The sequence below is a fragment of the Chionomys nivalis genome, chromosome 19 (genome assembly GCF_950005125.1).
Source record: "Chionomys nivalis chromosome 19, mChiNiv1.1, whole genome shotgun sequence".
NCBI lineage: Eukaryota > Metazoa > Chordata > Mammalia > Rodentia > Cricetidae > Chionomys > Chionomys nivalis.
Window position 1 is genome coordinate 55,330,456 of NC_080104.1, and position 13,690 is coordinate 55,344,145.

At 50.8% G+C, this 13,690-nt stretch overlaps 1 protein-coding gene across 1 annotated transcript in view; it reads right to left on the minus strand.

The window, feature by feature from the left end:
• Positions 1 to 699: 699 nt before the first annotated feature.
• The window catches only part of Slx9 (SLX9 ribosome biogenesis factor), a 31,869-nt gene continuing 18,878 nt past the window's right edge, over positions 700 to 13,690 (minus strand). The window contains exons 4-6 of the mRNA XM_057751289.1: positions 9,665 to 9,812; positions 4,353 to 4,421; positions 700 to 2,205 (exon numbers count right to left, since the gene is read on the minus strand). Coding sequence (XP_057607272.1) covers positions 2,082 to 2,205; positions 4,353 to 4,421; positions 9,665 to 9,812 — 341 coding nt within the window. The 3' untranslated portion in view covers positions 700 to 2,081. The remainder of the gene's footprint in view (positions 2,206 to 4,352; positions 4,422 to 9,664; positions 9,813 to 13,690) is intronic.

Below are 13,690 nucleotides of genomic sequence, written 5' to 3' on the forward strand. Positions count from 1 at the left end.
GGTCCCTCAGTGTCCCAATCACCAGGACAGCCTCCCTCCCAACAACCATACACACCCCAGTAAGGATGGGGCAGGCAGGTCCAGTCCTACTTAGGACAGAGGAAACCCCATGACCAGGGTCTGGGTTCAAGGGGATACTGCTTAGTTGGGAGTCCCTTACTCTGGGGCCACCAACTTTTCTTCTTGTGCTGGGCATGTTTTGTTGACAAAGTACCTAAGAATGGACTTACGAGGAAAGGTCTGTCCCTGGTAGCTTGTCCCAATGGTGGTGACGTCACAGCAGGCAGGCCTGCTCAGTTTGTGTGACTGAAAATCCAAGAGGGTCCCAATGCACAATGCACAGTGTACAAGGGTACACTCCTAAGGATCCAGATTCATAGGGCCCCGCTTCCTCCCAATACAGCCACCAGCTTCAACAGAGGGTCTCTGGGGACAGTCACAGTAGCATCCCCACAGCTACCCATACCTGCTTAGCAGACAATCACCCTCAGAGATGTACTCCAGCTGCCTCCTGCTGCCTCCTGTCCCCACTGTCCAACTACCCTGACCCTACCTTGGTGCCCGGGTATCCTAAGTTGAGTGTGGCTGGAGAAGCCAGGCTCCACCTCAGGGACCAAGGCACCACTGTCCCTCATGGTCATTTCCTCTGCTACGTCACTTTCAAATCAGCACGAAAACCAGGGAACTGTATGTTTTCACAGAAATGTATTGCCATGTAATTCGTTCTATACAGATTAGGAGATACAAAAACAGCAAACTCCCATCACCACGCAGAGAACCACTTTCTTGGGATCTGCCTTCTGCGTCCATCTGTATGAGAGCACATGCTTTGCCTGAAAATAGGGTGACCACAGCCGACAAACCCCTACCTGCACACAGTGTTCAGTCTCTGGCCTGCTTGACTTCTCTCTTGCTCAGTCCACGCATGTGTCCTCTGATGGACTGCCCCTGACCTGCTGCAACTGTCCTATACATTGGCCTGTGGAATGCTCTCCCAGGTAGACCCCTGAATGGTGGCCCTAGGTTGCAGCAGGCATCATGAAAATGCATTAGCAACCATGGCCAGACTGGGGTTACTTCAAGTCGTATCCCAGAACCTCAGTACGCAGAGCGTGAAGACATGAAACCGTGTAGTGGTGCCAGCCACACAGAACAGCACTTGCACCACCGGTAGGTTAGGCACACACGGTTTCTCTTCAGGAGCTCCTGGTCCCCGCCAGCAAGGCAGCTCCAGGGTCTCAGCAGATGGCTGAAATGGGAAATGGCCTCTGATGAAAGGAACTTGAGTCTGTGACCAGGCCTGGCCACGCTTTTTTTTGTTGTTGTTGTTTGTTTTTGAGAGAGTGCAGCCCTGACTGTTCTGGAACTTGCTCTGTGTACCATGCTGGCCTTGAACTCAGAGATCTGTCTGACTCTGCCACACCCGGTTTAGATCTATTCTCTCTTACCTACTTCCATTCACCAAGGCCCTATGATGTCCATACCAGGACTGAGGTCCTCATCTGCTCTGCCCAAGCTCCAATGCTGCTGGTCCTCACTTATTTCCCTGGTCATTGTAGTAAAAGGCAGCGAGGAGCCTGGGCCACAAGAAGGTGTGGCCTGGGCGAAGGCAGACGATATGAGGAGCAAAGTGGCCAGCTGGGCTGCCCTGTTGGGGAGGAGTGCCAAGGTCTCACACTGGTGAAGCCCCTGCAAATCTACACATGAGCAACCACCCAACGTCCCCCGTCACCACCACTAGTGGGGGACCCTGGGCTTGTTCTGTAGATACCCAGGACAGCTGTCCCAGAGTCAGGTCAGTACCGGAAATCCAGGAGTGGCTGGCTCTCAGCGGGAAGTGAAGCCACAGAAGGCTCCAGGCCATGGAAGCACAGGCCACAGAAAGCTCCAGGCCACGGAAGCACAGGCCACAGAAGGCTCCAGGCCACAGGTCACTTTATTTGTCCTCCAGCAGCTCTTCCTTCCCCTTCCCTAGGTCTCAAGACTGGTCAGGCGGCCACGTAGGTACAGGACAGAATTCAAGAGCTGCTGGCACCTCTACCCACATGAGTCCCTGGATCTCACAGCACACACTGTCCTGGTTAGAGCTGGTCGCCACCTTCCAGCTGCATCTGGTGGGCCAGCTGCCGCCCGATAGCCAGCAGGGGACTGGCTCTGTAGGATGGACTGGCCAGCAGCTCCCGAAACCGGGTCCTTTCTTCCTCACTGAAAGAATGGAAAGCAGAAGTCAGCATGGGAAGAATAAGAACTCCCAGGACCCACACGACAGGCCCGAGTCTAAGACTAGAGCAGACAGCAGGGGCCCAGAAGCACAAGGTACATACAGTGCCGGGGCCACAGGGCTTCCAGCAGAGGAAGGGCACAGGGGTTGCTGAGTACACATCAACCACGGACGGGGTCACCTTACCAGTAGGTCTAAGAGGAATGTGCTAGGGGCTGCTGCCAAGGCAAGAGCTGACAAGTGGGGAGCAGAGGCAGCTCACGTGACCTGAAGACTGCCTTATATAAGAGTTTCCTTTCCCCCCAAATAAGACCAAAATAGAAGTGCACTGGAGAGCACTGAGCCATGGGGCAGTGACACAGCGATGCGCACAGGCAACTCCGGGGCCCAGCTTCCTTCGTGACCCTGACCTCTTAGATACGCCAGAGCCTTGGCTGCCAGCTCCTCTCGTCCTTTCTCTCACCTAGCAGTCACCTTCAGGAGAACCTGGAGACACAAGCCACCAGCCGGTGTTGCTTCAACAAAGAAGGTGTGGTGGTTTGACTGATAATGGCCCCATAGGCTTGTGCTTGAATTTTTGGTGGAACTATCTGGGAAAGATCAGGAGCTGTGGCCTTGCTGGAGGAGGTGTGTCACTCGGGGTAGGCTTTGAGGTTTCAAAGTCCATACCAGGACCAGTTTCTTTTCCTATAAAGCTCTCTGCTGCTGTCCCAGCACCATGCCTGTCTGCTTCCCATCTTGAGGAGCATGGACAAGCCTAGAAAACTGCAAGCCAGACCCCAGTTAGAAGCTTCCTTTCATGAGTCGCCTTGGTCATGGTGGCTCTTCACAGCAACGGAAGCGAGATTAAGACAGGTGGGGAGGACATCGAAGGTGCAGCAACAGAAGAAGCTGCCGGGGACAGGGCACCTTCCAGCAGGTAGAGCTACTGCTCATCCCAGTCACGGTGCAGAGGGAGCTGCCCTGGTCCAGGCTGGGCTATAGCAGAGGCTCCAGGAAGAGCAACTGCCAGAGAGCAGTAAGGTGGATGCTCACTCAGCAGAACTGTTTGCACTAGCTGCCCTCAGACAAAGCTGCTGAGAAAGACACACAGAGGTCCGCAAAGAGCCAAGGAAGATAGATTGAGAGCTGTGGCGGAGAGATGGGGAAGCCTGAATGCACAATGGCGCTCTGAGGCTGAGGACTGCGAATCAGTCTGCAGGACAGGAATGAGGCTAGCTGGGCCTACTGCCTGGGCCTGGAACGCTAGCTGCTCAGAAGGCAGACACAAGAGGACAGCAACTTCAAGGCCTGCCTTGGTCAGAAAGAACAAGTTCAAGACTAGCCTGGGTAACTTAGGAAAAACTATCTTAAAAACATGAGCAGGGCGGTGGTGGCGCACACCTTTATTACAGTACTCGGGAGGCAGAGGAAGGCGGATCTCTGTGAGGTCAAGGCCAGCCTGGTCTACAAAGGCTAGTTCCAGGACTTGCTCCAAAGCTACAAAGAAATCCTGTCTTGATTTAAAAAAAAAAAAAAAAAAAGGCTTTAACCTATACAATGAAAGGACATGAAGAACGAAGAGCTTCGGGAAAAATTGACACAGAACACTCAACACTACTAAATAACAGAGGTTCTATACATAGACAAGGAAAGAAACCATCATTTTGGAAGCAAAAACAACAAATAAACAAAAAAAAATGTGTGGGTGTGAGATTCAGGCTGCCTCAGATTCCCCTAAAGCCAGCACACCACTGCAGCCAAGTCTGCAGAGGCTGAAAAACGAGCCAAGAATCTCCTGGCCACGCTCACATCTTAGTACAATGTCAGTCAGCCAACAGGACAATACCGCCAATGGAACAAGGTGTGGGGTTGTGTGTGTCTAACCCATGGTAAGCACATGTCCCAGCCACCATTCCAGAGGCTCAGGGAAGGGAAAGCTCATACACAGAAGCTGTCACCACTCCCTGGAAGCACTCCAGACAGGCGCCCAAGGCCTAACTACAGGACAGCAAAGTTCTTGGTTCCAGCAATGTTTCCCATCTGGAGTCAGAAGCCAAACCAGGACAGAGAAAAGGGTTAGAGGCTCGGGGTGAGGTGGCTGGGGTGTAGATGAGGAGATCAGGAAGAAGGTGGGTAGGGTTGTACTCACAGGAGCTGCTGTCTCTGGGATGTACTCATCCGGCTAAGCTCCACTGGCCTGGGCTTGCTGGTCACCCTCCTGTGGACACAGAGAATAAAGTCAGTCTGAACCACATTTCCCTAGGAAATCTGTCTCTGTGGCTCCCCTAGTGTCTACCCTGCACACTGGCTGTGGATCTAGATGAGCTGTGGCACCTGGGTCCCATAACTGGAGTTGACAACCACAGTATCCAGGGTCTTGTCTCACTCCCTAAGGTTCCCGTGTGATACAGAAAGACACCACCCTAGGAAAACACATCACATCTGTACCCTGAGTCTGCCACCTGCCCAACCTGAATGCAGATGCCTTCTAGGCAGCAGCCTGCCCTGGGCCCTTTACTCCACTACCCTCAAAAACACATCGCACTTTCGGACAAGACGCAGGTACCTGACATCTGCCCCTCACTTCTGATGGTCTGTGGCAACTGCCATTCCAACGTGACCTTAGGAGCCAGACACGAACCCCATGCCTGCCCTACTGATGTCGAAGTACACTGAGGGACTTTCTGGGCCAAGAGAGTTTTGCCTGCTGACCACCAGACAAGAGACCCTGAAAAGATTCGTAGAGTCTTCTAAGCCACCACACCGGGTCTGACATGGGCGGTTAGTCTGCAAGTCTGGGGCTCAGTGTCAGGCAGCAATCTCCTAAGGTCAACTCTGATGGCTCCAGCCATGCCAGGACCACTCTTGCAGGTCCCCAGGATGGATTCAGTCTTTGGAATCTCTGCCCAGCAATGGCAGAAGGACAATCCCAGAGCTCACCACCTGACAAGATGATTTCAGAGATGCCACGCTGAGCGAGTGAGGTCCTGGGTGGGAGGAGCCCTGGGTGGGAGGAGCCCTGGGTGGGAGGCAGCAGAGGGAGGGCAGAAAGCACCATGCCCTGGACCAATATCTAATCTAGACTCCTGAGCAGCAGACCTGAGCTCCTAATTCAAGCTCCTTTTCAAATATGAATGCACAACACTTCCGTCTTCTCGGGGCTCCTCACATCCTGGTCTCTGGTCCCCAGTCGGTTAGGATGGTGACCTCATGCCTGTTTGTTAGTCCTCCCAGAGGCCCCAGAATCCACCATGGTATGAGAAGATATACCTAAGCAGTGGGGGCCAAGGCCTCCAGCCCAGCCTGGACAGGAACACTGGCTCAGGAGACCTAGCTAGGGAGCTCACTCAGCCCACTGGCTGTAAAATGCAGTCTGGGGCCGGGCGGTGGTGGCGCATGCCTTTAATCCCAGCACTTGGGAGGCAGAGGCAGGCGGATCTCTGTGAGTTCGAGACCAGCCTGCTCTACAAGAGCTAGTTTCAGGACAGGCTCCAAAGCCACAGAGAAACCCTGTCTCGAAAAACCAAAAAAAAAAAAAAAATGCAGTCTGGGGCTTCTCTGAGGACGGTGGCTGCAGCCCAGGTCATAGACCTCTACGCAGAGGCAGAGTGATCCTGAACTCAGACACTGGGAGCAAGAACACAGCCTAACTAACCCCGTGAAGTTCTTCCACAGACAGATAGATGGGGGACTTCCTAGAGCACAGCCTAACTAACCCTGTGAAGATCTTCCACAGACGGGGGACTTCCTAGAGCACAGCCCCATATGGTGTTTCATAATTGAAAAATTTAAAACTAGTAGAGCTCCAAACATACAACAGCCAAAAATAGATTCAGAACCAAAGGCGAAATGAATCCAGGATGTTTTTGGCAGAGTTTGCCTAAGTTGCATCATGCACCTTTACTGCAGCCTTGGTCCTGAATGCTCCCAGCATGCAATGCCAACCAGCAGTGCCTGACCTGTCAGCTCGGATTCAGGCTGTTAACACACAAGAGCAGTAGCAGTGTAAGGTTTCTGGCTCTCAGAGAAGCATCGTGGTCAGCTGGGGAAACAAAGGCTTGTAATGTGTCCCTGTCAGTATCAAGTCAGGGGGTCTCTGTGCTGCATTTATAGAATCTTTGACTTAAAAATTTCTATTTCACAACCTAGATGTACCTCAACCAAGGAAAGGATAAAGAAAATGTGGCACATTTACACATGGAGTAATTCTCAGCTGAAAAAAAACAAACAGGAAATTTGAAGGTAAATGAATAGAACTAGAAAAAAATCATCCTGAGTGACATAACCCAGACCAAGAAAGACAAGTGTGGCATATCCTCACTCACAAGTGGACAGCAGCTGTAAAATACACGATAACTATACCATAATCCACAGCCCCAGAGAGGGTCCAAGGGAGGACCCATGAATCTCCCTGGGAAGAGGAAATAGAGATTTTTTTGAGTGAACTAAGGGTGAGTGGGGATGGGAACATGAGCGCTCGATCAGGTTGGAGGGGGTTACGGAGGGGGAAGAGAACTGAAACAGACTACTGGAAGGGGGTGGGGTATCTTGAAGCCAGGTAAAAACCTGGCATAAGGAAACCTCCCAGGAATCCACAAGGATGACCCCAGCTAAGATCCTAGCAACAGAGGATACGTAGCCTGAACTGGCCACCTCCTGTGACCAAACATCAAACAACTGATGCGAACAGATGCAGATCACAGCAAACATCAGGAAGAGTCTGGGGAATCCTGCAGAAGATGGGGACTAAAGATTGGAGGATCAAGGACACCACAAGAAAATTCACAGAATCAACTCACCTGGTCATAGGGGGCTCAGAGAGACTGAGCCTGTGTGAGACTGACCTGGGCCCTTTGCATGTGTTACAGTTGTGTAGCTTGGCCCTCTTCTGGGACTCTCAACAGTGGGGACAGGGGCTGTCTCTGACTTAAGGACATAGATACTCTACATCCTTAAAAATCAAATGTACAGTCAGGATTTATTGTTTTTAAAAAAGATTTGTTTTTATTTTTACTTATTGTGCATGTATATGTCTGTGAGTGGATGCCAGCAGTACAGGTGCCCACAGAGGCCAGAAGAGGGCATAGGAGCCCCTAGAGCCAGAGTTACAGATGGCCGTGAGGCACTCAGCGTGGGTGCTGGGAACTGAACCAGGTACTCTGCAAAAGCAATAAGCACTCTTGATCATTGACTCATCTCTTCAGCCCAAGATTTGATTCATGTTAAACAAGCATAATCATCTCATCAGTATACAAATATGCTTTCATCTCTAATAAAGGTAAAATTATATATATATATATATATATATCCTACAGGATTGTTCTAAAATAAATTTTTATTTATGATTTATTCTGTCAGTGGTTGATTTGTACAGCTACCTTATAAAGCTACATACTTAGAGCCACATAACACCTTCCCAGGAGCCGGGCTTTAATCTCAGAATGTGGGAGGCGGAGGCCAAAAGACCTCTGTGAGTTTGAGGTCAGCCTGGTCTATAAAGTGAGTTCCAGGCCTGCCAGAGACCCTGTCTCCAAAAAAAGAAAGAAAGAAAAAAAAAGTATTCTCAGGTGTGAAGAGGCATGAATAGAAAAAGTATAAGCCCTGGCATAGAGATTTCCTTCCCTTTTATTGTTTTTGTCTTTTAAGACAGGAGTTCCAGGGGTTCTCTGTGTAGGTCTGAATGTACAGAACTTGATCTGTAGACCAGACTGGCTTCAAACTCATATATCTACCTGTCTCTGCCTCCAGAGTGCTGGGATTAAAGATGTGTGCCACCGTGGCCAGCCTATTCTAGAGAATTTCATCTCTCATAAGTAGGTTGTCGGGTAATAGCACAGTCTACGTTCTAGTCCTTCAGGATTCCTGCTCCATGTAAGAGTCTACTAGACATTCTGCAGAACACAGAAAAATGTGACGGACAAACTGACAGTATAGACAAAACTATCTTTGAAATTTCCTCCTTCGTGGAAAAGTCTGCTGGATACTATGGACCTGTAGGCTGAAGATGGATGCCCCCAACGGTACAGAAGAACTTTGGGTGACTGTCCAGGTTACAGAGCCATGTCCGGATTTTGACATGGGTGCTGGAGATCCAAACTCAGGCCACCAACACTGCACAGCAAGGACTCGACAGGCTGAGATGTTTCCGCAATCCCCTAATTACTGCTTTAAACTTAGTATGTGAGTAAAGCACTCGGGGCTGGGACAAGATGGGAACCTTCTCCCATCACAGCTGAAGCAGCCCTGAGCAGGCACACAGCCCCAACATGATCCTCCCTGGGCTGGTAGAGCGGGCTGTTTATGCAGCTCTCCCCATTCTCGGAGCCCCAAGCACATTTTTCAGATGAGAAACTATAAAGAGGGAAGGGACCCTTGACCAGGGTCACATTTTTTGCTTAAGAACCAGGAATGGAATCTGCATTGCTGGCTCTGTTCAGCTCGAATCTTGACCTTGTGTCAGCGCCAAATCTGGCTTGAGCAGAATGGGTGTTCCATCTTGGGAAGCCACCCCTTGGCCATTTGACTTCACAGCATGCCATCCACCTGCTCTACGATAAGGGTGAGGGTTCACAGATGAAGTGCACATAACCTCTGCTTTATTCCCAGATGAAAATGCAGTAGGAGAGAGGATTGTTTTTAGAAGGTAAAATAAGCAGTAACAAGCCTCTGGTGGCTCACATCTGCAATCCCATCACTTGGAAGGCAGAGGTAGGAGGACAGCATTAAGTTCAAGGTTGGTCTGAGTTATACGATGAGTTACAAACCCTCAAATAAATAAATAAGCAAATGAATGCATGAATGATAAAAAAACAAAAACCAGTAACGACAAAGAAATACTGAAAGCCCAGCAAGGATGAGAGCAGAGAGCCCTGAAGCTGCTCCGCCTGCCCACGAGTGCAGCTCTGCACCCCCTTGCCCTGTGCCCGTTCTTCATCCCTTCACTGCGCAAACAGGTTAGACACGCTTAGAGCTGGGTAGGCTCCATGCCCACTCACTGAGGTCTCCCCACAGAGTGCCCATGTACAGACACTCACCCTTAGTGGGGATCAGGGGACGGAGGAACACAGGCAGGTGGCAGGTGAAGGACTGAGAACGAGATGTCAGAGCTGTCTGCAAGGGGCACAGGAAGGTTAGTGGACACACAGCAGTGGCCACAAGGCCCATGTGCATGCATATGATAGGCTGAACACTGAGGCCAGTGGGAAGAAGGCCGAGGGAACACACTGGTGGGCTAGCCAGGCAGCCACCAGCGTAAGTCTGGGTGCACCTTTCATAACAGTCACCACAGCCAAGGCTGAGGCTCTGTGGGTCCCATGGGGCTTGAGTGCTGACTCACTTACCTTGCAGAGATGGGAGCCTTCAAAGACCGCTATCGATCCCTCCCTTCCCTCTGAACCCAGTGCTGTGGGGATCCAGGGCTGACCACAGCTCTGGAAGAGCTGGCCAGTACCAGACACTCACCTTCTGGTTTGCTGCTGTCGACTGGCCTCCAGTTCCTGCAGCTCAGGCAGGGCATCCCTCAGAGGGTGCAGGTCGCCCACCACCACCATGGCCTTGCGCCTTCGCTCCTCTTTGAGCTTCTGCTCAGCCAGCTTGATGGCTTCAATTTCTAAGGAGAGACAGGAGTACATGCAAATTAAACCCATTCCTCAGCACCCCCTCCCAGGGGCCACCAATGCCAAGGCACCCACTGCACCCTGGGGCCTGCTTGTTCCCACAGAGCTGAGTGTTGTTTCCCCCTGTCACGTGCTCTGCGCCCCTAAAGACTTGGGGGGGGGGCAGCTCTGAGTTATTTTTTCTTCTTAATCACAGAGGCACACTTTAATTACAGGGCTGACTTGAGCTTGGAGCTGCAGCACTGGGAACTTCCCCCCACTGTAAGGGGTACAGTGCAGGGCCTGGGGAACACAGACACGGGGCTGAGGGGGCCTACAGTGCAGGGTCTGGGCACACAGACACAGGGGTCTGCAGTGCAGACACGGTGGGGGGGGGCTGCAGTGAAGGATGTAGGTACAGACACGGGGCTACAGACACAGGGGGCTGCAGTGGGCAGATGCAGGTCCTGGGCTCCATTTCCTGAAGTCTCTTACTGAGAAACCACAATATCCTTTTTATCCTGGGCAATCTAGAACCATGTGGCACTTCCTTGAGACTCCAAAATGGGGACAATGGTCCTGGGGAGGAACTGACAGCCACAGGGAACAGCAGGGAGCAGAGTGGGTGGCCAGGTGGCATGCACAGCACTAATGGAAGAGAAAGTTCACTGCAGGGCACAGCCTTGGGATTGGATTTTCTTCAGAAGATGGATTTAATTCCAAATTGCTAACACGACAAGTGCTTAAACTTGCTATTTACCGCAGGTGGCTGTGGGTGTATGCAGTTCTGGGACAAAGCCCCACTCTCTCTGGGTGGCATAGCAACACAAGGACCTTTAGTCAGACACTTCAAACACGTGATGGCCCTAACAGAGGAGTGAGGCCGCCAGCAGCTTCTCCCTTAGCAAGGTACAGGCACCTCTGCCGCCCACTCCAGCTGGGAAGATGCCTCTCCACAGGCAGGTCAGAGAGGCCCACCCTGACCAATACAGGCAGGTCCAATACAGCAGGGGCTATCACTTCATTCTGAGGCAAAGACAGTCCTCCAAACCCTCTGCCCAATGCAGCCCGAAGGACTTGGTGGATTTATAAAGTGACAATCTGGTGGGTTTTTTTTTTTTTCAGGCTAGCTGGAACAGAGCAAACAATTCGCTTAGCACCCCATCACACCTGTCGCTCTCCCCTGAGCCAAAGTTTGGGGCCTGAACTTCCCTAGAAGAAAGAAGCGCTAAGGGCCACCCTCTCACGCATACCTGGCAGACCCAGAGAAAGAAGAGAGAAGCTGAGAAAGACATGGAGCCCAAACAAAACACACACAAGCAAATCCAAGCCAGAGATGCCCAAACAGGGCAACCCAGGGCATGCAGGGATAGTTTGGTGTCTGGAAGTTGTTGGAACCCGCAATGACCCATGGTAATGCCGGCTAAAAGGAAAAAACCCTGGTCCTTGGATGAGCCAAAAGAGATGTGGTAAAACTCACTATCTACTCATGGTAAAAGATACAATGAATCCATAAACAGATCAAAGATAGTAAAGATCTCATTTCTACTGAGCTCAACAAGATGGGGCCAACCACAGTCTCCTGGCACTCACTCCCATCTGGCAGCTCGCTGCTACCAGTGAGGCGGGGGTGACAGAGGCAGAAGAAACGGCAGGGAAATGGTGGGGGTCAGGGCAGACGTGCCCGGTCTCAATCCCTACCCCACACTACAACTGGACTTTAACCAAACTGAGCTGGGAAACTAATCTAAATCCTATTCTTAAACAAACAAAACAAAACCCTCAAGTGCCAGAGACAGGAGGATAAGAAGGTCACAGTTTCCAGGACAGTCTAGGATATTCAAGACCCTGTCTCCAAATATGAAAATCTCACAGTGAACAAAACATTATTGCAACAGAACAAGCAGGAAGGCAGACAGTGGGTCCTACTAACCCTCAAAATAAACAAGAATGGAGTCCAGAGCACAGTCCAGACAGAGACAGAGAAGTGGCCACACCTGCTGCTGCCCCTCACTCCCTGGCCTGGAGGATGAACTACTTGAGACTCTAGGTAGAAAGCCACCAAAAGCCCAGACACAGCACCGCTGGAATCCAGGGAAGGAAATCCCAGCCTTCAGGGCGCATCAGGTGGGAGTTGGCTGTGGGTAGTGTGAAGTGCAGTCCTGGAGGACACCGGAAGCAGGAGAGGGTGGAGGGTCATCATCAGATCACGCTTCTGCACTCCAGGGAGGGAGACCATTCCTCAGGGGGCTGGCACTGGGGAAGTTAAGTCAACAGGCCAAGTGGAGCAAAAGGGAGGGAGGGACAGAACAAAGGTAAAGTTTGGGACAGTTCCACGGAGTGGTAGCCATGAGAGGAATTGTTAAAGGTCCCAGAGAGCCTAGTATGTGTAGCTACCAAACCCAAGATGTGACCTTAGCAAGATCACAAAATGTAAGGTTATTTAAAAAAACAAAACAAAACCAAAAAACTTGTACTTTTACAACTTTTAGAAGTTTGTCCAAAACAGCGCGCGCGCACACACACACACAGAGAGAGAGAGAGAGAGAGAGAGAGAGAGAGAGAACATCTATTACACTGATAATGGAAATTAAGGAAGCTAAGAGCAATGATGACGAATATCGTGCTCCTGGACTTGATTCAGTGCTGGTGGCAAACCCTCCTGAAGGTGACCAACAGATTCAACGCGACCCCAGTCACAATCCCTCTAAGCTGTTGTCTTTAAAGAGAAGGAAAAAGAAACAGTAAAATAATTAAATGGCCATGCTGATCACCAGGAACACCCAGAGCATCCTAAGATAAAAGGAGCAGAGGAGACCTGTGTCCGCCTGCTTGAACTACGGTGATCCTGGGCCACAGCAGAGCATGGAACGGAGCAAAGCCACATGACTCTCAAAACAACAATCCAAAGATAAAAACAGTCTGCATCAGACTGTGGCGACCCACCAATTCACGACAGACGCCACTTCTAAGGAACCACACCTAAGAACTAGCTAGGCTCCAGCTCCTTCAAAACAAGCATCTCCATGACTTCAGGTTAGATGCTCTTTGGGGTTCGTTTGTGACACAGAGTCTATTACACAGTCCTGGCTGTCCTGGAACTCACTATGTAGATCGGGCTGACCTCGAACTCACAGAGATCAACCTAGGCAAGGCTTTCTTAAACTAAACAAAACACATTATAACCCTATGGAAAAAGAAATATGAGTTAGATATTTTTAAAATTAAACTCTTGAAGTTAAAAAAAAAAAAAGCCAGGCAGTGGTGGCACATGCCTTTAGTCCCAGCACCCAGCAGGCAGAGGCAGGCAGAGGCAGGCAGATCTCTGAGTTCAAGACTAGCGTGGTCTACAGAGAGAGTGCCAAAACAGTTATGACCACAGAGAAACCCTGCCTCAAAAAGGAAAAAAAAAGTTAGGATACTAAATGGGCAAGACAGTCTAGTCTGCAAGGAATACCGCACACACCAGGACGAGCAGGTCTCCACACAGCTGATCAGAGTCAGCAGGTCCCCAGTACAGCACAGAAGACCAGAGCCAGCGGATCCCAGCACACACAGATGACAAAGGCCAGCAGTTCTCGGCACACACAGAGAGCCCCCAAGCTCAATAATAAAAACACAGAGCAGCTTGAGAAAAATGAACCTCACTAAAGATGAACTGCCAGGGAGATGTACACACGACAGCACTCTTCCACGAGTGTTAGCCCATGTCTCCAGGTTCATGACTGAAGACTGGTCAGCACGGCTGTGGGGCCACCGCAACTCTCATGCTGCTCGAGGGGGGCGCATGAGCGGCTGCTTCAGAAGAATGTCTGGTAGTTGCTTATAAAACTAAACATACACCTGCCCTATGACCCACATTCCATTCCTACGTATTTACATAAGAGGAATA